This window comes from Candoia aspera, chromosome 2 (genome assembly GCF_035149785.1).
Source record: "Candoia aspera isolate rCanAsp1 chromosome 2, rCanAsp1.hap2, whole genome shotgun sequence".
Classification (NCBI taxonomy): Eukaryota; Metazoa; Chordata; class Lepidosauria; order Squamata; family Boidae; genus Candoia; species Candoia aspera.
In genome coordinates this window covers 23,940,661-23,966,309 of record NC_086154.1, presented here as the reverse complement: position 1 = coordinate 23,966,309, position 25,649 = coordinate 23,940,661, and the positions used below count along the sequence as shown (strand labels likewise).

The 25,649-nt window shown below is 38.8% G+C and overlaps 1 protein-coding gene across 1 annotated transcript; it reads right to left on the bottom strand.

Moving 5' to 3' along the window:
• Positions 1 to 514: 514 nt before the first annotated feature.
• On the bottom strand, positions 515 to 25,611 carry CEP15 (centrosomal protein 15). The gene is given in 6 exon segments (XM_063291522.1): positions 515 to 858; positions 860 to 960; positions 2,702 to 2,776; positions 16,485 to 16,608; positions 19,667 to 19,748; positions 25,471 to 25,611. Coding segments are annotated over 5 exon segments (387 nt in total). The 5' UTR covers positions 19,720 to 19,748; positions 25,471 to 25,611; the 3' UTR covers positions 515 to 824.
• Between the last annotated feature and the right edge of the window lie 38 nt (positions 25,612 to 25,649).

Here is a 25,649-nt window from a genome sequence, read left to right as displayed (position 1 = left end):
ATCCTTAATATCACAGTGCAAAATGAATATATAGATATTAACTGCTGAAGTATATTCCCTTGCTAACAGCTACAGAAAAGTGTATAAAATGAAGAGCTTGTGTGAATAATTTCAAAATAGATTTGCTCTAAATATTTATTTTGAGAAAACATCTCCTCAAAACAATGTAGTCTGATATAAGAGCCTACTGCTTCGTGATTAATAATTGATTCCAAGCACAAAGTTGAGGTCAATGTTGGATAATTCTAAAATCCTATGGTTAAATCAAATTATAAGATGGATTCAATCTGAAATATTCTAAGACAGCACTGTAATCTTTAGCCATAGAACTTGTATTTACAAACCAAATCCAACAGAGAATAAGCTAGAGAAGGTACAAATTTAGTGGGCCGTACTTGAGTCTTCATCACCTGATTTCTACTGAGTCCTTAAGCATATGCTACATATCAATATTCTCTAAGTGTTGTGTCCTCCCATTAAGCAAATCCTTTTATGGGACAGTAAGCCAGACTGATACCTTCTACCACTTTTATTGGGAAAAAGCATCTCTCCACAGCAAAAATGAAGGACAAGTAACAGATTACATTATTTCTCATCTTGACTGAGTAATTGAACAGCTGAGTTTTCATCCTGCAATGTGTTGTTCATATTTGACATCAAAGTCACTTCCATGTAGCTAACAGGCCTTTGGGGAAGAACGCTTCAGTGCAGATTTGGAATTGACAATCTTATCCAACAAATATTTAAAAGAACTATATAATGATCCACCATTCTGAAGTTTGAATAAATTCCCCCCTGGTTGTTATTTCATTTTTGTTTCCGGTTTATCCTGGTGCTGATCTCATGTGCTGCTTGATGTGATGTGATTTTTTTTTTAACACCAATAGGGGCTTGTGTTCTTCCTAAAAAAAATGGCTCCCACTTAGGGATGGATTCTTCTACTTTGGCCCAGTAAAGAGTCTAGAAAAAAGGTATAACACAACATGAAATTTAATTGCTTCACAATATAACCTATTATTTACCAGCCCAACAGCAAAAGAATCTGAACATATGATGCATTATTAAAGCTTGCTTTATGTGTGAAGTAATTTAGAAAAGGCCAAACTACTTTCTTGCTAAATCTTAAATCCCTCAATTATACAATATAATGGAGTTTGGAAGGATTTCAGTACCTAGAGTAAATATGCAATAATTGGATGTGCCCTCTTGTGGTGAATAATGTATTAGAAAGGTAATCCTTCAACATCATAATTGTTTCTTTGAGAGAGAGAGAGGAGTTACTTTTTTCTGAACTTCAACATTATTCTCAAACATTTTTAGTATTAAAAACCTTGTCTAAAACACTGATTTATTCGGAGGCTAAAAATAGTTTGACATTTACATAAGCACAATCATGAATTCCACTGATTTAACGAATGTTTATGTTATTTAAATCCACAATGTCAAGGGAATGGTACAAACAATCTGTTCAAGGTTCCATGAAATTTAGCTGGCTTCAAAAACTGTGATGTTCTGGGATCCACCGTTTAAACGTAGATCTTGACGCTAAAGGATAGGCATCCCCCCCGTCCACTAGGTTTAGACCTGCCCTAACATCCCCCCAATTAATTTATTACCACCTTCTTACCTCATTTCTTTCTTCTTTCATTCTCAGAGAGCAATAGAACAATCTCAGTTCTATACTTTAGAATTCAAAACCAGAGCATTGGGACTGGTGGAAGAGATCTTGCTCAAGTCAGATTTCTGCTTAAAAATGATCAGTGGAAGTAGCCCAAACAAATATTCATTCGATGCACAACAAATAATGGCCTAATATCTTAATCTAATTAATCCCTTCCTTGAAGACCTATCCAAACCATCAGTCTTATCCTTCCTCTCTCTCCACTAACTCCTTTTTAAAATTTGTTCTCTTGCATTCCCTCTTCTAAACTGTCTCTTCTTGTCAATCATTCTTATTCCATTTTCTTGCTGTCAATCATTGCTGCTCTCATACTTCTTATGCAAAAGCTACCCAATGTTTGCAGTTATAAGAGTGCTGACTCATCCTCAAACATTGCCCTGAGCTTCTGAAGTATTTAGAGCTGGGGCGGGGGCATGAGTGAGGCCCCTTTTCCCACCACAGCTCTGAATTTCAGAGGAAACATGGAGTTGGTCCATCTCTTTTTAGGCTTCTTTTGCACCTGTTTAAGATACTTCTGAAGCACAGTACGATATGGGTAAGACTTGGCCCTCTTTCTAACTTGGAAACGTGGGAGGGGGCAGAGAATTGTACCACTTGCATATTATGCTTTGGGTGAATTTTGAGCTGCTTCAAAGTGCAACACAGTCCAGCTGAGAGGCCAATGCTGAAACTAATACTGTAGCCATTTTTCTATAGTACACGTTTTCTTCAGAATGGCTTTTCTTAATCTTGATGAAAAAAGTCCCAATGTATAAAATGAGGGAATGGAAAAACAGTGTGGAAACTTTCAGTTCTCACAGTGAAATGAACATTACACTGAAAACTGAAATGATAGAATCTGATGTTAAATTGAAACTGGGTAACAGGCTTTATTCTGAAAAAAGGGGCCTTAAAGTGTACTGAAGACACAACAATCATTGCATTTTTCAGGACTAATTTGGTTTAACAGCAAGACAAAGCAAAGAGCTGATATGCCAGTGTTAAAGACAATAAAAACCTAAGAAACTGCTTTAGGCTTACTTCAAGGTTAACAGTTTCAGGGTGTAGAAGCAAGTGCTCTCTGGATTGTAGCTTTTTTGCTGCTGCCTCTAAATCCTGCAATACACAGAGAATCTGTTGAAAAGAAGGACGTTTCCAGAAATGTCATCTGTAATTCATTTTCCTTTTAAGCAACTATGGAAATAGAAGTAATATTCTAGCCATACAAGTTGCAACTCATATATAAGTGACACCAGAAGCACAGAGAAAAAGAGACAGATCTATGTTCCAAGTTGCTTACAATCTAAAGAGAGAAAGAAAAGGGGGAAAAAATACTTCTTTCGTTCAGCAGCATGGAACTTATTAGATCAATTCCGAAGGCTTCCAGTAAATTTCTAAGCCTTTAAACCCCCCTGTGATTTAGGACAAGTATATTTATTAAATTTATTAACTTGTGAAACATAGCTCTACATCCCTGCAATCATACAACTCTCAACAGTTAACATAGAAAAAGTTACATGGATTACTTCCTTCCAAAGGAGCCTCTGCTGGAAATGGCAGGAGGAAACAAAAAGCATTAGTTAATAGCTGCACCCCAGCCCTGCTGGACTTTGGCATTGTATAATGATAATGTGGGATGTGAATTTTATAATTTATTTAAATTATAACTATACAGTATTTTTAAATTTTCAGTATATGCTTACAGCATAAATTATTTACAATAAGACATATCAATTTATTTATTTAATTAGATCTAGAGGCCCCTTGATTCCAAATAACTCTGGGTGGCTTACGTATTAAAAGTCACAAACAGAAACAAAACAAACAAACAAAAATAATCAAGTCTGGAAGAACACAAGGTCCCCAAAATGGAATGATACAACACCCCCAAAACTGAGAGGGACATAGCAACCATCCTTCCTCTGGGCCTGGAAGCAAAGCCAAGTTTTCAGACTGATGAACACCTTCAGGGTGGGAACCATACAGTTTCCCGTACTCTGAAAGGATGCTGTTCCAGAGGACAGGCATTGCAACAGACAAGGTGAGTCTCCTAGGTCCCGATAGATGACATGGTTCAATTGAAGGGACCAGGAGTACCTCTGCTCTACCCAGTTTTACAGGAAGGGCAGAAATGAATGGAGATAATTGGTCCCTCAAATAATCAAGCCCTATGCCATGAAGAGCTTTATAGGTGATAACCAGCACCTTGAACTGCATTTGGAAGTCAAAGTCAGTCCAGGCAACTCCAAAGACTATGTTCCAGAAACCTCAGCTAGACATGCCAGTCAACTTTATCTGCCAGCTAGCTCAAATATTTTTCACAGTGGCCTTTTAGATGTTCCTGAAGTTCCAGCAAGGAACAGGTCATCCTAAACAGGGCTGCTGGATGGCTGTCAACAGATGTGATACGGGCAGAGAAATAACATTTAGCTGCCCCTATTGCCACAATGAATCCCAATCAAGTTCAATCAGATTTGTTCTTTGTCTTCCTCTAATGGTGCTCCAAGAATTTCTTCTGTCACTACATCTTCCAGAGTTCTTCGGAGAATCAAGGTGCACACAGGGAGAGGCCATGTGGGAGCAATGCAGTCCAAGGCCTCCACCACAAGCCCATTCTGGGTTGTGACTAAGGTCTCAGCTAAACTGCCCACCAGGTCCTCAGGGAAAACCCTAAGCTCCCTCTGGAACCCAACAGGAGTCAGAAGTCACCTGCAGTGGGCTGATCTAATAAACCCTTTCTCCCCACAGGGAGAGTTGCACTAGTGAGCTGAAAGGTGATCAGAGAGATCTCTTCGCAGCAGCAGATTGTTGGTCAAGTTCTCTAAAACCAGATCACATCACAACTGCACTAGGACAAAAAATAGATCTAAAGTGCAACCTCTGGCATGTGTCAGGCCTTCAATGACTTGGGACAGGTTAAGGGTTGCCATGGGGCCATGAACTCCTGATCTCAACAGCATGAAGATGGCAAATTAAAGTCCTCCAAGACTAACAGTCTCAGGGTCTTTATAGCTATGCTGGCAATAAAATGTAGAAGCTCAGGCAGGGATGAAGCTGTGCAACAGGGATGGTGGTACACCAGCAGCAATCCCATTCCTTAAATAAATTAATAAATAAAATAAGCTATGTCTGCGTCCCAAATCTTTTGGAATCAGTAGACCCATATGAAATACTGAGAGCACGTTATGGATATTCTCACAAAACATCTCCTATCTTGGCCATTACTCCCCACAAATCACTTGGGGTTCCAAGGAAGCACACAAAAAACAAAGCACAGGGCTGCAGGCCCTTTTCATTTTTACTTTCTAAGAACGCTGCTAAGATATATACAGTACTAGAAGCATTCTTGGAAATAACTATTAGAGTTGAGACCAGTCTTTTACTTATTTCTTGAATTCACATGCCACTAACTCCATAAAGATGCAGCTTACAGCTAACAACAAAATTAAAACATCCATGGTATAACATAAATATATAAATAATTTACTAGCTTCCCACTAAAAAAAAACAACAAGAACCCATTTCTTTCTTTTTTTAAAATCAAAATTTGGTATGACTATTTAATCCCTGTTTCAAGCTAAGTTTGCAGCCACCTTTACAATGTCTGCAACTAATTCCATTGAGCAGTTGCATGCTGTATGAAGAAGCACTTGCAATTGCAGTTCTTTTCATCTGGAATCCTGTGTTTATGCTTTTCTTTTGAATTGTTCTACTAAGTAATGATGCCTCCTCAATTGAGGGAGCATATAAGCTGATTAAATAAACAAACTGCTTCAGAAAGGTGGAGGTATAAATGCTAAGAAATAAAATATCCACGGAAGATAAATGAGAGCAAATTCAGCTATAAATTGCATACTTCTGGACTCACCAAAGTTTAATGCAGCTTCCGAGGTACATCATTATGTGTACAAATGGCACTTTTTTCTCTAATCCTACAATGGATTTGCTCACACAACAAAGTTAAAAAAAAACTTCTAAAAATAGGTTAAGAACTACTTTTAAACTTGTACTGTAGTTTTCATGATTCTCTTACTGGTGGGAAATCAAAATTTAGCAGCGCTGTCAGACAGTGTTCTGGGGGCAGCAAAAAAGGACTTTGGAGATTTCATGTAGCCATATCCAACCCTCAAATGTAATAATTACATGTTTCAGAGTTCAGACCTGTCAACAAGAGAACTAGAACACTGGGAAAATAGCACATAATCAGAAGAAAAAAAAAGATTAAAACATTTATTTATTTATATTTTATTTTTATCCGGCCTTTATTATTTTAATTAATAAATGGTAAGTTTATTAGATTTGATGGCTTTGCTGACCTAGTGGATGTTGTTGTTTATTCATTTAGTCACTTCTGACTCTTTGTGACTTCATGGACCAGCCCTCGCCAGAGCTTCCTGTCGGTCGTCAACACCCCCAGCTCCCCCAGGGACGAGTCCGTCACCTCTAGAATATCATCCATCCACCTTGCCCTTGGTCGGCCCCTCTTCCTTTTGCCCTCCACTCTCCCTAGCATCAGCATCTTCTCCAGGGTGTCCTGTCTTCTCATTATGTGGCCAAAGTATTTCAGTTTGGCCTTTAATATCATTCCCTCAAGTGAGCAGTCTGGCTTTATTTCCTGGAAGATGGACTGGTTGGATCTTCTTGCAGTCCAAGGCACTCTCAGAATTTTCCTCCAACACCACAGTTCCAAAGCATCGATCTTCCTTCTCTCAGCCTTCCTTATGGTCCAGCTCTCGCAGCCATATGTTACTACGGGGAACACCATTGCTTTAACTATGCGGGCCTTTGTTGTCAGTGTGAGGTCTCTGCTCTTAACTATTTTATCGAGATTTGTCGTTGCTCTTCTCCCAAGGATTAAGCGTCTTCTGATTTCCTGACTGCAGTCAGCATCTGCAGTAAACTTCGCACCTAGAAATACAAAGTCTTTCACTGCTTCTACATTTTCTCCCTCTATTTGCCAGTTATCAATCAAGCTGGTTGCCATAATCTTGGTTTTTTTGAGGTTTAGCTGCAAGCCAGCTTTTGCACTTTCTTCTTTCACCTTCATCATAAGGCTCCTCAGTTCCTCTTCGCTTTCAGCCATCAAAGTGGTATCATCTGCATATCTGAGATGGTTAATGTTTCTTCCAGCGATTTTAACTCCAGCCTTGGATTCCTCAAGGCCAGCTTGTCGCATGATGTGTTCTGCATACAAGTTGAATAGGTAGGGTGAGAGTATACAGCCCTGCCGTACTCCTTTCCCAATCTTAAACCAGTCCGTTGTTCCGTGGTCTGTTCTTACTGTTGCTACTTGGTTGTTATACAGATTATTCAGGAGGCATACAAGATGACTTGGTATCCCCATACCGCTAAGAACTTAAGACCTAGTGGATAGCTGCTTAATAATGGGGTGTCACCAGAAGAATGTCAAAATGATTCAAAGAAGGAAATTCCCACAGGGACTTCCTATAATTTCCAAACCATGACAGTGCCAAAGAATACAGATCCTGACACAGAATTAAAACAATACAAAACTGGAATGCTTACAGCAAACAGGGCAAGTACTTGGAATAGTGTTAGAAGGAAAAGCTACTCTAATATAAATAAAGATTGAGGGATGTGGAGCAAATTTACTGCAGGTGGGAATGAAAGAACATGATTGTCAGAGAGATCTTCAATGTGCAGAGGTGGGGGGGCCGGAGTGGGAGGAATGCAAACCCATGTTCCTCCTTCCCACATAGTGTAATTAGAGCAACGTCAGGGGCCTCCTGGTATCTCTTAAAGGAGATGGTTTGCAATCACAGGCATTGCCAAGTTACTACATTACTATGTCAGTGATGTAGTGAGGGGTCAAGCCCTAGAAGCTAATTTCAAAATCCCAAGACACAAAGCTGCAATCTGTCTGCACCTATATGCTGGCTAGAAGGCAGCTCTGCTTGGGGTGTGCTTGATATGATCTCTCATCAGCATTAAGCAAATACATTTTCTGTGGGAACAACTGTAGACTTCACCAAATATACACCCAGGGAAAGGTTGTGTTAATGCCACGAAATATAGAAAATGGCCCTTATTTGCATCAATGCAATAATCCAAATCTAAGATGGTTATACACTGCAATACAGAGGAGAAAAAGAGTAGCCATCATTATGGAAGACAAGTTCCATCACCACAGAAATCTCAAAGATTTCTGATACAGGAACTGATACAGGAGAAACACCTCATGGCAGAGCATTTTTAACACCTCAAGGTTATTATACAGAAGATTTCTCTTCTGTAGCATAAGACAGGACTAGATCTAACAGTTAAAATACAGGAGTTTAGATTTCAGGTGAATATTAGGAGAAACATCTTGACAGGAGGCCCTATACAGCAGTGGAACCAATTGCCCAGAAAAAATGGAGGACTCTCCCTTGCTGGAGAAGCCAGACAACCCTCTACTGGGAACGATACAGCTTCAAATGTCTTGCCACAAGCAAGGGGATGCATTATGCAGCCAACAAAAGCCCCATCAACTCAATGATTCTACAATACTTCTTTACTTTCTTTACAATACTTCTTTACTTTACTTCTTTACAATACTTCTTTACTTTCCAGGAATTACCTGAATCTGCCCAATGCGAGTAGCCTTATTGACTTTATAAGGCAAAATCCTCACAAAGAGAATGTTCAGGAATAAGATGGAGGAATTTAAATGAGTTCATTGTACTCTTGATAAATCCTCTTCAGGGCGCAAGAACTGTTCCTTATTCTTACTGAGGTACTTTCTTCTGGAAACCTGAGCTGCATGATTTGAATTGAGGGTAAGTTACAGTTAAGCCAGTTCACAATCTGGAGTGAAAGCATTCGCTGTGCACGTGTGATGAAGCCAATATTCTCTCTCAGCAAAAGCTACAAAAGTAAGAAAGCTACAAAAGAGGCAGCAGTCTTGAAGCTCTTCATTGCTTAAGACAAAGATGACTTGCTAATATGCATTCGTAACATGTGCACAAAGATGAAGCAACGCAGCAAGCTGTTCACCAGACATTCAAACTCCAACGAAAACTCACCTCTATTAGCTTTTCTTAGGAAATCTGCACAGGGCCTTCCACTTCCATGTGCGCTGTTCACAGAGAACTAGACTTGATTTAAGAAAAGGGGGAAGCGACTCCTTGAAGCTACGACCACCCCGCCTTTTTCTGTGGTCTTTCATACACAAACATTAGACTTCAAGCGCAGGCCTTTTGGGCAAATTGAGAGAGCTAGGAAAGGGATGTGGGAGTGGGGTGTGAAGAAGCCAAAACTGAACAGAAATGGAAGAGGGGAATGTAGCAGATGGCATCATCAAGAGCAGTGAGTGAGTGTGAAGACTAAGACATTTAAAGGAAAAAACAGAAAGAAGGAAATTCCCAAAGGGACTTCCTATAATTTCCAAACCGTGGCAGTGCCAAAGAATACAGATCTTGATGCAGATTAAAAGAACATAAAAAAACCTGGGATGCTTACAACAAATAGGGTAACTACTTGGAGTATTGTTAGAAGGAAAAGCTACTCTAATATAAATAAAGATTGAGGGATGTGGAGCAAATTTATTGCAGGTGGGAATGAAAAAACATGACGGTTGGAGAGAGCTTCAACATGCAGAAGTGGTGGTGGTGGGGAGTGGGAGGAATACAAACCCATGTTCCTCCTTCCCACATAATGTAATTAGAGCAACATCATGGGCCTCCTGGTATCTCTTAAAGGAGATGGTTTGCAATCACAGGCATTGTCAAGTCTGGAAACAAAATGACAGGGCAGCTGGAGTACAGAAGAAAGGTTTGGCTGTAGCCTGAACAGAAAAAGTTGTTATAGTAAATTTCTCTGGCACAATTCATTCCTAGTTTACTGGAGTGCTATATGGTTGATGAACTTATTTTTATCGTAGCGTTTTAAGTCTGTAGGAACAGACTTAAATTCCTTTAGGAACATTCCAGCCCAGATCATTTTGGTGATTGCCTGAATTTTTTTTTTCAAAATGTTGTTTATAATAGTAGGAAAGAAAAACACTTTAGGGCAAGGGGGGGGGGGACAGCATTGCCTTGCATTGATTTTAGTTGAGAAGGGCACTTTCGCAAGGCCTACATACCAGATGTGTCTTTTTGTTGCTCCTCTCCAGTTAGAGCATATTCTGAAGTCTATTGTCATCCAGAATCCTGATTTAATGACAGCCTACTGACAAAAATTGTGGCTGGGAGCTGAAAGACGCCTTAAGGGAAGAAAATGATGTCACTGAGATTTGATGGCATTTTTGCATGCTGCTAATAGCTAGAGGCAGCCATGCCGGTTTTAGTTTTCCTTTAAGTGTCAGTGACAGGGTGTGCTTTTGGCAATGCTTTTTAACATATATGGTCAATTGGGCAAACACCTTTAGCATATTAACTGCAGATTCGGATGGGCGGTGGCGGCAGTGTTTATTTTAGCCTAAAACACTGGGGCTTTTAACAAACATCAAAGACAGATAGGAGTAAGGCAAGAGAGATCAACACAGGAAGGCACCAAGTCAGAGGTGACTTCTGAGATGCCTACCATTTATTTATTTATTCAATTTATATTCAATTTATTCTGCCACAACTGTCTGCCAGTAGGTGCTTTTCTGAGTTCTTCAAAGCTTATGCTTATGTAATCAAGATACTATAAAGCCATTTTCACTTCTGACAGCCTCTTTTTCAATTGCTTTCCATTTTTCCAGGCATCAAGGTCTTCTCCATTGGCTCTTACTTTCATATTATGTGCCCAAAATATCTAAGCTATAGTTTTAGCTTCATTCTTAGGGCTTCCAATGAACAGCCTGGTTTCACATCATCTAGTGCTGAATGATCTGAACAACTGAATAGTTCCCTGGTTGTGATGAGGACTGAGAAGAATTCGAGTCTTTATAGCTACAGAATCTATCTATTTATTAAATGCATATGCTGCCTTTTGTACAGGAGTTGAGGGTGGCATAACTAGTGCCCCTTCCTCCTATTTGTCCCCACAACAGCCAAGCTGTGAGATAAGCTGGGCTGAGAGAAAGTGACTGGCCTAAAGTTGCCAGGGGGAGGGAAGACCCAGATCTTCCCACTCCATCCAACAGCTTAATCTCTATACCAGTATTTCTCAACCTTGGCAACTTTAAGATGTCTGGACTTCAACTCCCAGAATTCCCCAGCCAGCATGGGGAATAACATTTGTTATGTTATTCACGCACTGGATAGCATACACGGGACAAGATTTTACCTCACTGTTGGAAACAGTACTTAAGTCTGCAATAGAATAAGAATGTAGCAAAGAACTGTGAAGTTTTCTGCCATCAATATTTGAACTTAATAAATGAAAAGAAGCCATTCTAGTATTCTTGTGGAAGTGGGTGGCATGTTAGTAAACATCCTCAGTTACAGAGCACTGTCTAGCTGACTACTATTTACAGGAAGAGCTACATTCTTTCTTTCCTGGAAAGTATGCAAATTATAGGGAGTTATGCACAAAAGTATCAGAGGTTATGATATTTAAATAAAATCTGTCTTAAAAAGATATAACTTAATAGAAACCTTAAAATCCAAATCTACAGTTGATATGTGTGGCTTTTCATACATAAAACCAGTTTCTTCAATCATGTTGCCTATCTCTATCTTCTTAAGAGGAGTTGAGGATTTCAATTTCTATAACATTGTAATATTATGAAACTTACTCAATTCAGAAGTGCCTTGGTAGGTGCTTCTGACGCACACAAAAATTGTTTTGGTGCCATGTGTACCTGAGTTTAGAGTATATGTGGCACCAAAACAACTGAGTTTCATTATTTTTTACCATTATTCATTATTTATCCATTAGCAATGAATGGCGGGTGGGTGGGAGATAATGTGACAGTAATTTTTATCATATTCCAATAGTATCCCTTTTTAGAAATCTTACAGTCGCTCCTGGGGATGGCTAGCTCCCTAGAATGGCCCTGTTTTGCTTGTGGGTTTATAGATAACTTTTAGCCATCTGGTTTCCATCATATTTATATTTTATTATGCATTATATTTATTCTATGGTTATATTGCATTGTTTTAATTGTGTCTTACTGTAAACTGCCCAGAGTCCCTCCTTGTGGGGAGATGGACAGTGATAAATTTGATAGATAGATAGATAGATAGATAGATAGATAGATAGATAGATCGATAGATCGATAGATCGATAGATCGATAGATCGATAGATAGAAAAATGGCTGTCGGAACATGGAGAAAGTTGGATTAATTGCTTCATCATTTCTTAGGAACAGAACTCACTGAAGTCAATGCTGCTTGCTCCAAAGTAAGTATATGTAGCACTGCTGCCAAAATAACTTCAAATTTCAAAGAATCAACTCATTCTAATTTTAATATTACCCTTTGCTGAATAAAGCCAAACAAGAAGATTCCTTGGATTGGAATTTCAGCCATTTCTCTGTTTTGGAAGTACAACATTTCAGTTACAACTGAGAGAGCAATAACAACTCTTTTTATAGCTCTGAAGCAAAACTGAAATGATTTTAACTCAATTTCAACTAACTATAGGCAAATACAGTGACACCTCGTCATGGCATCGGTGTTTTTCCGACAAAGCCAAATCAACAACTCTCCACATGGTAACTGTGAAATGTACAATGCCTGTTATTGGGAACAATTTTCTAAAGTTGGCACATAAATCCAAACCTTATTTTCAAGGTTCTAATATAGTGTTCTGAGTAGATCTCCTTCCTGTTTTATTTTGTTATCAGAAAGCATCTGCAGTGCTGCCTGCCTGTTAAAACCAGAATAAAATGAATACATCTAAAATCAGTAATGCTGTTCTTTCCTGCCAGGCAATTTGTTTTCATGGTCTTCTGTTTCTTTCATGAGTTTTCTGACAGTTCTGGTATTCAGAGAAATTATGCAGAACAGTGCAATACAATGGCAGCAATAGCCTGTATATCTTGACCGTTTCTCCTACCCTTCCCACGTAGCACAGAAGCAATGCAGGACTTAATTGGAATGTAAGAAGAATATAAGTTAAATTACTTATATATCAATGAACCAGCAGTCTCCATTAATTAGCTAGCAACAAGTTAGATCTCTTTCGAGGTTGTCCATAAAATAAACTGACAAATGATGAAGAAAATGACAATCACCATTTCTTTGTTCTTTGCGATTGTCTCTTTTTAAAGATCCACTGAAATTTCTCCAAGCTTTGAACTGCTCATTCTGCCAAATGTAGCCAAATTCCAGTTCCTGTGAAGAACTAAGAGTCCCACTATGTGCAAATTTCCCTTTCTGATCCAGCCAGAAATAATCTCAAAAGCACTCCGCTGAAATATGCACAGAAAGGTTTTGGAACCCTCAGCTCCAAAAAGAGCAGAGTGGGCGAGTGGGTGATCTGTCATAACATGTTTGGAACAAATCAATTAAAGGGAAGCAATTTCCCATTTTTTCAAAGGAAGAAGTAACACGTCTCCAGTCCTCAAGGCCATACTGCCCCAGAGATATCTCTAGAAAAATTAAACAATGATAACTGCCACAAATACAAGCAGCACCGTGGAACCTCCAATGGAAAAACAACATGAAAATTAAGGCATAATAGAAAAAAAAATGTTTTCCAGAGGTAAAGCATATACGTCCATCTTTTAAATCCAGATGGGGGGAAAATTTCTTGCAAAATCAAAGACGCTGCTCTAAAAAGTTAGGTGAGAGGCAGAGTGACTCATGAATGCACAACAGACTATAAGGCAGTTGACATCTAAGCCTCTTGTTTGAGGAGTAAAAAGATTAACCATGCCATAAGAAAAACCCTTCCTATCCAAAAGGATCCGTGTTTATGCTTGCCTAAAGGAAAGAGTCGGTAACCAGCCAGTTGGAAATGGTTTCCTTAGAGACAGTAGAACCTGCTGACTTTGAGCCAGAAGAAAAAGAAGGGGTGATAAGATTTCTTATGACTTGGCTCACTCCTAGAGAAATGTTTTGTCATAAAATTTACAGAGATAGCCTTTACTGGCATGGGCAAGCAAGTGTGAAAGCGATATAATGAGCCCATCACACCTTCGTTGGAAGGCCTGTAGAAGCACTTAAGGATTGCTTTATATTTGAAGAGTGGAGTGTAGAAATGTGGGGTGATTTGTCTCAATACTGTACGCTAAAATATAATGGCAGTAGTTCCACTAAGTGCGGCATGTTGAAGTAATTTCCAATGGACAAAAGGTTCTTAAAGAAGTAAGAATGGTGGCATGCTTCTCCTTAGCAGTTTCATTCTAGATTACTAGGAATAAAAATGTACTGTTCCAGAACTTGAACATTTTGTAGTTTTGTTTCTAATGAATTCTGTTTCTTCTCCAGACCAAGATGTTCCAGCCATTCTGAAGATGGTCTGGTAAGTTTTTCAGAACTCGGTTTTCCAAATGGAAAGTCATTGTGCTATACCAAGCGAAAGAAGTCTGTTTCAGGACAGGAACAGTATGTTTTGCTCATACTCACCTTAGACTTAAGAGTGCTTTCAAAAAAATAGCTTGGGTAAAGCAAAAGGCTTTAAAGCTTCCAACATATTGGGGTAGGTAATCTTTAATGGCTAGGAGTCACACTGACTAGTTTTGTGGGACTGCAGATCACAAAATGGATGGGGCCCCATCATATTTATAGACTTGGTTATGGAGGGAATTTGGGACTTTTTAAAAAAAAAACTGTGATGCATCCATTTTAGGCTTTACATTACAGTTCTCCTGTTTCCCAATGCAAAATGGAAAGAGAATGTGCTGTCAATTTTCAGCAGTCATGATCAGACAAGGTTCCAAAGGCTGCAAAAAGGGTATTTGGAAACCTCAAGAGGTCTATGGGGCTGTTCATCTACGATCAAAACAATATAATACCCATCATCCATACTACTGTCTTCTCATTACATCAAATTAACAAAAATCATCTAGAATGAACCTATGTCAACGGAACAGAAGGCTTCATTCTCAGTGGTGGGGGACAGACAGATTTAGTCCTATTTGCAACAGATATATCGAACAGGTTTAGCTCTTATCCCATTAATAACACAAGTATACCTATTTGCTTTCTTATGTATAAATTAATGAACTACTACTAATTACCAAGAAGGAAGTTCTTCAAAATTCCTGTAAAGAAAATGTGAAACACTTAATTTTGGTACAAAAAGATGAAGATTGTAAAATCAACCACCACACTTGGCTTAGAGAAGTCGTCATCATCATCAATTAAACTTGTATGCCACCCAGCTCTCAATGACTCTAGGCAGTTCACAACAATCAAAGAAATCACAGTAAGTTATATTACAGTAAAATATTAAAAAATTATGCAACAAATATTAAGTTGCTGTGGATTTGCGGGGTATGGGAGTTGGTTAATAGGATTATTATGCAATACCAAAAGGAAAAATTTGCATCTGATTTGCAGCAATGGATATGTACTGCTTATTAACATTTGAATTAGTCTTTTTTTGATGAACAAGTAAGATCTCCCCGCCACCCTTATTAATAGCTTTGTTTATCTACTTTAGGTTATGTGAATCCTTTAATGCTACTGTATACATTTGTATTCTTCTTCTGTTGATTGGTTTAGCACAATGAAATAAATTGAAAATAAGGGATCCGGATGGAGATAGGCACAAAGAGCAACAAGGGAGAAAAGGCAAAGTCTCAGAAAAGCAAGGGGCTGTCGGATAGTTGAGAAGTGGAACTACATAAAAAAAAATCACAAGGAAGCTTGTAAGAGTGGAGAGAGGAGGAGGGATTAAAACCAAACGCAGTATTGAAGGCAAATGTGTGCAGGATCTGAAAGTAAAGTGGAAAAAATGTGTAAGAATGAGAGGCCTGTTGTTGGAACAACAACGAGGACAGCTGTTTTAAGCAGAATGCTAAATACATGAATTAGCGAACTAAAGTGAGATAATGAAAGAATAGAGAGAAAATTGCTTTAATTAAGCTGCCAATAATACAGATATTAAACTTAACTGATGATGATGATGATGATGATGATGATGATGATGATGATGATGCAACAAAGCCTTAGCTGACATCTTGTAAAAAAATCTGATGGCAATTCAGTCATTCTAAGAACAGTCAGCACACTGTTTCAGGAACAATTCTTTTAGCAATATGTCAGGTTCTGGTCAATTCAGGCATATAGTTGAAAGCAGAGGGAAATAACCAGTACTTTATTGCCTCACTCAATCACTTGACTTGGGTGATTTAAGAGAGCATTTGTGAGTGTTTTGTGGGATTTATCTATGACTCAATGACCACACTGAGAAAAGGGCTATCAGTTACGATTACACAGAACAGCTAAGATGATAGTTCTGTGTTCAGACCAGCATATTCCTAGGTACTAGATAACAGGAAAATTGAGGACTATCATCAAGGGATAGGAGAAAGCTTTCCAGGAGCAGTTGGTTGACCATTAAGGAAAGCAAAAGTGATGAACCAGGGTTGTGATTCAGAAAGCTGATTCTCATGACCCCAGAACCTCTAGTCCCTTTGTTTTGGTTAGAAATGTACCGATAGTCCTCAGTTAACAACCATTCATTTAGTGACGGTTCAGACTTACCATGGGGAACCATGTGATTCGCTTGACAACCGCTGCAAAAAAGGTCGTAAAATCGGGTTGGATTCGCTTAATGACTGCTTCGCTTAGGAACCAAAATTCTGGTCCCAATTGTGGTCATTAAGTGAGGACTACCTGATTATGCTTAACATGTTGCAGCATTAAACTTCTCTATTTTTGGCTGGATGCAATTAAAAGCATTAGTCACTCACTATTTGAGAATTCATCAGAAAGACATGGTTATTGTTACGGAGCAATTTTACAATAAAGTTACTGCTTAAAAGCCACAAAAACTTACATTTAAAAGTAATACATTTCTTTTACGAGCTGCATCAACTTCTTGCATATGCCATGCCTTCTCAGCTTCTTTGTCTCTTAGATGACTCTCCATCTGCTGAAGCAACACCAATCTCTGAGAGAGTCTACAAAAGGGAAACATTATGATAAGTGGGCAGGCATTTTTTTTTCTGCACAACAGCCAGAAAAACAACAACCTTATACCCTCACCCAATTTTTCTCTAATTATGTTGAATACAGCGTGGGAGAACAGAGAAGAGGGGGAAAGCACATGAAGTCCCTTTCTTGCTGGGCTCCTGTGGAGAAAGTTACCATCCTGTTGTATAACAAGGAGTCTCTGTGCATAAATGAGACAATCAGCGCAGAACACCTCAGACGAGATGTGCCTGCAAGGCAGAGTTAGCCATCTATAGCATGAATTCTGATATGGGTCAGCTGCATTCTGTAACTGTGGGTAGTTCTGCAAATGTACATGATGCTACGTTCAGGAGAAAAGCTGTCACATTCCCAATCCCAGCCATATGTACCTCTTTGACTGTCCCACACAATTTAAAGACCAGTCATGTTTTCCTTACAATCCGGATTCACTGACAATAATCAAATGTTTCTTCTTCTCAAAAACAACCTTTCCAAATCTTTCCTTTAGAAATGAGGCTCTGTTCTATTCTCTGCATAGATTTAAAATGGCTTTTCAAAAAATGTTTAGTAAAGTAATTTCAAGAAACTCTTCTGGGAGGAAGCAATATAGTGTAGTTTGCAGAGAAACAGGATTCTGCATATGTACTATATACCAGCCTTTCTCAACCTCTGGACCCTGGAGGAACCCTTGAAATATTTTTCAGGCCTTGGGGAACCCCTGCACATTCAGGCTCAAATATAGGCCGGAAGTTACAACATTATTATATTTGTTTCGTGTTTAGGAATGTGTATATGCATTAAGTGTTCTTAAACTAAAAATAAAGGATGAAACTTACCTCTTTGATGTGAAGTTGCCTGAATCTGAAATAATTTTTAAAATAAATCGTGATCTCTCAGGGAACCCCTAGTGACCTCTTGTGGAACCCAAGGGTGCCACAGAATCTTGGTTGAGAAACCCTGCTATATACAGATGAAAGTTGTACACAGAGGCTGTAAAATGTGGATCGGGCAGCCTTCTAATCTTACATCAGGGGAGATTTCCCATCTTAACTTTACAAAGCAAACAACAGAGTTGGAAGAAGAGTCTCAGAAAGCTAAAAAAACTAAACATCAAATACGTATACAGGAAAAACAAGTCCCTTATTACTCTTGATTGACTAACACCAAAAATAAGGAAAACAAGACTTTCATCAATTTCTTTGGTTTGCTGGGTCAGCTCTCTGTGCAATGAATATTAGGATATATTAAACCAGTAATAAATGGGGAGGTACTGTTTTTTGCTTATTTTGGCACAGAAGTATTATGAATTTGGACTCTGTATGTATAGATTTGTACACAGGCTGTTTTTCCATTTACTCCTTTGTTTTTTTGCTCTGTGGCAAATGTCTATAATCTTAGGGAGAAATTTTTGCTACTACCCACTATTATCTCCTTAAAAAAATGGTGAAATCTGAGATTGTACCTAGAATGTAATGCATGCAAAGTAGATGCTCTAGTATTGAGCTATATTCCCTCCATGAAAGACACCTGTTCATCTGAACTTAAAGAAATACCAGCTACATTCAGATTTATATAAATGATTGAGAGATTATTATGTCAAATAACATTGTAACCTTGATTATTTTTTACATTAATTCAGTAGAATTATATTACATCATTATTTTATTTTTAAACCTTCAACAATTTAGATTGCTGTGTTGTACTAGCTCTTCCATCTCCTTTTTGAGAAGAAAAATCCAGAAAATTCTTCACAGATTTTGGCATTAAGCTTACTACAATTGCTGTACTTTTAAAAAACTCTTTCCCAAGAATGAATAACTTGTCTTTTCAACCTAAGAAGAATATTGGTCCTGTCAATCTATTCTAATTATGCCCATACATTTAATATTCTTTTCCTCTGCCAGAATAAAAGATAAGTAGGATACACAAGGTCATTTGAGGAGCCATAGGAGAGCCTAGTGCCACAAACTGTACATTAGGATATAAATGGGGACAGCCTATTTAATCTCTCCATACATGATCGGAAGTCAGCCCTGAGTAGCGAGGTGACCAAGTCTGCGGATGAAACCAAATTATTAAATGCAGTGATGCACCGAAAAGATCTCCCCAAACTGAGGGAATGGAACAAAATTGCAAGCGAGGTTCATCCTAGGATAGTATGAAAATGTGTATATTAGTGCAAGAAATTTAACCAACATATATACTGGCTAGGACGTGCATTCATAATGACTGATCAGAAAGAGATTATGGTTTCATGGTTCAGTGAAAAATTTGCTGCTGTGCAATTACTGTTAAAAAGTAAATGTCATGCTAGGGTTCATAGAGTGTGAAAGAAAAGTTGCCAATATCATACTTGTTTGTACCGATACACAGTAAAGTACTTTATGCTATCAGCTACTTGGAAACAATCATGGGATGAAAACTATTTTCTTCAAATCCAGTCTGCATGTTTCCTACAGATTGCTAACTGTGGAAGCAGGAAGCTAGAATAGGCAGACTTTGGGCCTACGGATCAAAAATTCTACAATCTGCTTCTGAACAGGAAAATATTTAAAACATAGCTAGGATATTGCAATTCACATTCACGTTTAAAAAATTGTTTTAGGAATCTGGATAGACTCTGAAGTGCTAGCTGCAACATGGAGAGAAATGCAATAAAATGGGACATTACACTGAATTTAGAAAAGGAATATCTAATCATTCTGTTGTAGCTGGAATTCAATCAGAAAATACAAGGTTGATGAAGAGGACTTCATATTCTATTTTATTTGAAAAGCAGCACTGGTGAAACAGCTCCCTCTAGAGGCAGAATATGGCATAGTTTTTAACAGAAGGAAGTACCTTTCTGTTATTAAAATTTGTTATGTCTCTAAGACAGCGTTATCTTGCATGAGTATCAATTATTTCGAACAGCCACACAGTTATTCTCAGTTTGATAAATCAGATTACAGATTGGGGAATAGTACTGCAAATTCTTAAGCATTCACATAAAATGTTTGTGTTTTTCTAACCTCTAAAAACAGGACATCTTCTGAAACTACTTACATTTCTTCATGCCTCTTAGCAAGCTGAATTTCTTGTGCCAAATAGGATGCCATCTTTGGTCACATTAATAATTTCAATTACTCTATGAAAGGGAAAAAAGAAGAGCAAAAATGGTTCCTTCAGAAATATACATATGTACTTTTTATGACATTTATTAAGAAATAATCCTAAATATAAATAAATGAATTAGTGACTAGAAAATTTTGTTTTTAAAAAATGAAATCTTTTAACAATATTAACAGAATTACAGTACAGCTTCATGATGTTTAAGACAAAAGCTCAGTGCTGTGCCCGCCTAGAGAAGTTTCTTTTCCATTCCTGTTTACTTTTGCTTTTAAACTTGGTTTATTTCCCTTTTTAACACTGCACTTTTTAATTTGGGTCTGTCAGTTTTGTCGTCCAATAAAAGAAAAAGGGCCCACAATTTTTAATAGTAATTTTATTAAAGATTATAATTACAACAGTAAAAAATAATGCAAACTAAAAAAAGAATAAAAAAGGAAGAGTAGAAGGTGCAGAAAAGAAAAAAAGGGAAAAAAAGAGAGAAAAGTAAAAATATAGTAAAGAAAAAGAAAAGAAATATATAAAGAAGTGACCTTCTACCTTCATCACAACAAGTACAAACAATTTTAGTAACTGTTCATTTCCTCTTAAAATACAGTAAGTAATCTCTTCTTCCCATATCCCATCTCTTATTTATAAACAAATCCACAAAGCATCCTCATTTCAATCCTGGTGTCAGCAAAAGTCCATTAAGGGTTACCAGAAATAACAACATATCTATTTTAACCTTGATCAGTAAACCAACTTTATATTCCTTCCTTTTACTTCTAACAATCTTAATCTTTAGTCCATTCAAATAAAACTGTAAAACTTGATTTCTTTTCATTTTTCTTTGTCCCTTCTCATGAGATGCTTTGCAATTTCAACGAACTTCTTTAGTAAATCCAGTATAGGAAAATTATCTAGGTCACTCTTTTAGTTTATTGTTTATCCCTTTTGATTATTAAAACATCAGCTGGTTTCTTTTGTATGTCCAGTGTAACGTCTTTTTCCATGTCATTCTTGTAGCCTGTCATTTGTAAATCCACTTTCAATTCAATTTCCATCTTGTCAGGTAAAACTTGTTCTTCTTCCACAACTGCTTTTAGACACAGTCTCTCCCTAGAGGCAGGTGTCTCTGTTGACACTATTAAAATTAATTTCTGAGTCCATTGTTCAAAAATATACTTCAATGTGTCCAATGTTAGAATATTTATGCTTCATTCTTTAATTGTGAGTTTGAATGTTCTTCTCCTTTAATTGTAATCTTTAGTTCCCTCTAGTGTCCAATTTTTAAAATCTTATGCTTTTTTTTTAATTCAAAACCAAAGCATTTTCCCACAGGAAGGATTTTTTATAATTAATTCCAAAAATTTATTTCAAATTTATCTGGACCATTAGTCCGCTGTAACTTTCTAAAATCAAAGTTATAATCACTCTTTTGCTTAAACTTGTTCTTAAACTTGTAATTAAAACTTTCTTCTGCTAAGGATTGAAGGAAACTCATCCCATGTTGTCAAACTTGTTGACCCAAATAACTGAAAAGCAGTTAACCAGCAATTTCCGAAAGTGATTAGAAAGGAAGTATGTGAACTTGGTGTCCTTTCAAAGGCGCCGACTCTGGTTTGAGCAAGATGGCTATTCCCTCGTCTCCCAGAGCTCTAAACCTGCCAGAGACCACTGTCTTGCAGTCTCCTTGAGAGGAGCAGCTGTCTGGAGCACTTGTGGGTGATCTCAAGTCCTCCCCTTGCTCAGAGAGGTTTCAAAGAGCCGGTCTACTCACCAGCTCTTCATTCCACCACGGCTGTTGGCCCCATCTTCAGTCTGCCATTTCTCCCTCCAGAAGTCCCACAAATTAACAAAGCATAATGTACCTGTTGTCATTATCTTCGCAAAGATAACAAAGTTGTATATTTTACAGCACAAAGGCTATCATTATTACAAATAATCTCATAGTTCTTTGCAATGTATGTTAAGCTTCATGACCTAAAAACTATAGTTTTCTAATTTTAAATTAAAGACGGATTTACATTAATAACCCACCCTACGCTAAGCGAATATCCAAACTGATTGGTAGTTGGACTTTCTATGGAGTACTCTTTCTGACTGCTGTAAGATGGCTCTGACAGGAAAGGATTAACTCCACCTCTTTAGCCAGAAGGCAGGGCTTAAGATTCTTCCTCTCCCATGGAAGATCTCTGTAAGAACTGGCAACTTCAGTTTCACCATTCACCCAACTCATGCACAATAGCTACATGCAGAATTTACGTTTATTGGAAACAAGCGCACAGAACACTGAAGAAGCTGCAATTAGAAATTCCCACTCAAAATCCCCCATTAAAACATTCCAGTCCCAGGCATTCCCCTCCCCTTGTTTCTTTCCCATCCTCCTTCCAACGGCCAACACTGCCAGCCGCAGATGTCTCCGGCAGAATGTCCTTGACTCCCACCTGAAACCCAAACAAGACCATTTCACACTCCTTGCATTTTCCCCCTCCCCTCTCTTGTTCTGACACGCTTCGAGTGGCTGTTCCATTGCAGACAAACACAATCAGATGTTTTCCCAAACGTTTGATTGTGGAGACTGACCAAATCCGTGTTTCAGTTGCATGCACTGACTTCAGTCACAGTTGCTGGTGGCAAGCAGTGCTGGCCCAGCTGCTGGAGGATTAGTGTTGCTCATTGTTTGCTTACTTGCTAAAGGGTTCACTTCACCTGATGCCTAGTTCAATGTTTACCTCTGCCCTTCTCCTTTGCTGCTTGGAAGCTCCTCTGGCTGATGCTAGTGCAGCTGTTCCTGAATCATCTGAGTCTGTGAAGCCAGGCATTTGTTCTCATTTTGTGTTCAACTTCCATATGGCTTTTGTGCTATATGTCAATTTCCATCTTGTCAGGTAAAACTTGTTCTTCAGATACTTGTAGCTGCTGGTGTCCTTTGCTGCATGGAATTTTATGGCTTAACTTCCTTCTGCTCTCAGCCTGTGGCTCAAATTCCATCTCTTTTATTGTTTTGGCCCTCAAAACAAAGCTGAAAGAAAGGTCATTCTTTCTCCTAGAAGGCACAGCTAAAGACTGAAAGGGAAGGGCTTCTTCCATAGAACATGAAAACTTAAGCCATGCTTTCTAGCTAAAAGAGGTAGAGTTAATAATTTCCAGTAGACTCCACCTTCAGCTGGAGTTGCAGCTGTTGTGTGTGAATAGACCAAACCAAATGAGGATCTGGCCATCCTCAGAGCCTGAGCTGTCATACTGGACCTAGTTATACCAGTTCATGTTTTTTATCTGCTCTATCACCCTTCCTCATCTTTCCCAATATCAGAAAACACTGTAGGGATACCTAAAGATTCAGATTTTTTCTTTTTTTTTCAAATTAAACAACTTCCCTGGCAAAGGTCTTATTTAAAATATAGCTGGTCTTGGGGCTCATCTATTCTTGAGAGCAAACTCCATGCAGATGATTTTCAGAACTTAAAAAAATAACACATGCAGTGAACCCTTGATCTGACAAACTCTATTTAATGAACTTTGGATGCAATGGGGCCAAATCAGGTGTGGATGTCACCCCCAAAATAATGGAAAAATCTGTTTCTAAAAACTGTAAAACTATAACAACATATCACATTTGTGTCAATCTACATCATTTGCATAACTCTGTAATAGGCATTTTTATGTTATTTGCATTGATTCATGCCATGTAATGGAATCCTTTCCCCCAGTAGTCTGTTAAACTGAGATTTTATAATAATAGTATTTTACCAACTTTGGACTTTATTTTGGCGCATTAAAGGACGCATGTCAGTACCACTTGGCTGTGTGCCTGGACAAGATTAAATTTGGTTTGTACGTGAGTGTACCCATGCAAATACCATGCACATGCCTTATTGCCCTTAAGGTATGATGGTGTGGAAGTCATCCAACCCTGAAACAGTGTAGGAAGCTCAAGAACCATGTTTCTCAACCTCAGCAACTTTAAGATGTGTGGACTTCAACTCCCAGAATTCCCTAGTCAGCATGATGACTGGGGAATTCTGGGAGTCGAAGTCCACACATCTTAAAGTTGCTGAGGTTGAGAAGCATGGCTCTAAAGCATGCATAGGTTGAACAGAAGGTTTTTTCTGATCCTGTGCCCCTGCATTCTAACCTAGGAACCTGCTTTAACACTCAACTCATTTTTAGAGTTTGAGCATGCATTTCAGCAGTAATAATCTGTCCAATATGAGCTTGATTCAGTTTCCCCTCAAGTCTCTTCTTACTGTACTGTTCAAGTTGACAGATCATGCTACCCTAGTTTAATTCAGCTTAGCATGTTATATGAACTCAGCCACTGTTGCTTGCAAACTATGATTTAGACTACTGTATGAACCTAACTAATTGTAGCTGATTTATCAAAATGTTTAAACTATGGCCTAGTGTGAGGTTGGAACTCAGATGCCATGAGAGATAAAAACTGTCTATGGAAAGGCTACAAGTTACTGCCTGAGGCAGGCTTTGATAGTACATACTTGTCCATTTATTTGTTTGATTTGTATGCTGCTGCTGAGTCTCATATTTGTAGTGGCCAACAATACTAACTACACAACTGTGGTGACCAGAAGTCAAGCCCAACTAGAAGGCCAACTAACAGGAAGGCATAGAAGCCTCTCATGATAGCTACAGTAGCAAGAAAAGATCTGGTATCACCAGCAAACACTACTGGTAGCTGCCTACATTTATACTGTTCCACAATGATGTTCTACAATAGCTTTTTGTTGGATCCTGAACACCATGTGAAAGAATGAAAGCCTAAGCTTATTGGGCAGATCTCTTACGAGCAAGAACACCGTCTGCAAGACGGACATACATACATTCAAGGGGATGTACAGGAACGCAGGTAGCCAGTAACTAGATGCATACAAAGTCATGAGTATGTTTGGTTTAGTTTAGCAAAAAATCCGATCTAGACAACCACTACAGCAAAGCTCTACAAAAATGTCTTATTTAAGACTTATAATAGTCGACCAGATTTCTGCCAGACCCAGCAAGTTGCGTGAAGCCAGTCATTGTGGGTCGTAAGATATGATTTAGACACTAGAGTTTACAGCAAACCGCAGCTTAGCAGGATGCGTGAATCCAGCCCAAATCACCTTGCACGACGCAGCTCGTCCGAAAAGCCATTCGGAAGTGCGGCTTATGGATGCCAGGACCATGTTTCCCCTTCACACACATTTCTGCACGCAAAAGGGGAAAAGAAAAAACAAACACCTTGGCTCTTAGATCAGTTCAAGGCAATCTGCTGCTAATGACGGAAAGCTCGCGGACAGCAAGTTGAGCCAAGGTTTTAGTGTCTGAGGGAGGGTAGCAAAGCGTTCCTTTGCACGAAACCGGGGCCGCGGAATACAATCTCCGATTTGCAGTTGAGCTACCGAAAAACACGCACACTTGCTCCGGTGGGCTTCGCTCTGCTTTTTATCATCTCTTCCCTCCCTCCTCCCTCCTCCCTCCTCCCCCTCCTCCCACCTCCCACCTCCGGCATTGAAACACTGCGAGTGATTAGAATGGTCGGATCTCCCGACAGTTCGGGAGCTTCCAAGTTAATCAACGGGAAGGGGGGAGCGTTCTGAGAAGACGCGCGGGAGACCCCATTCAGGAAATAGGGGGTTCGTAGCCATCAACGCGGGAAATAGGATCATACTACTCCGGGACGGATGGGGGGGCAACACGAAAAAAAAATCAGGAGCCAGACGCGCATTTCTGCGAACTGCGAACTTAGGTGGTGAAACTACCTCTATTAGGACCCTGCCACAGTTAGGGACGCGTTTTCCATCTCAACTTCATCTTCTTTAGCTCATTACCGCCATCAAAATAACCCAAACGGCTTTCACACGCGGCAAGTTGTTATCGCGTTACCATAAACTCGGGGCTACGGGCAGGGAGAGACGAGTGGCAGAAACGAAGAGTTGCC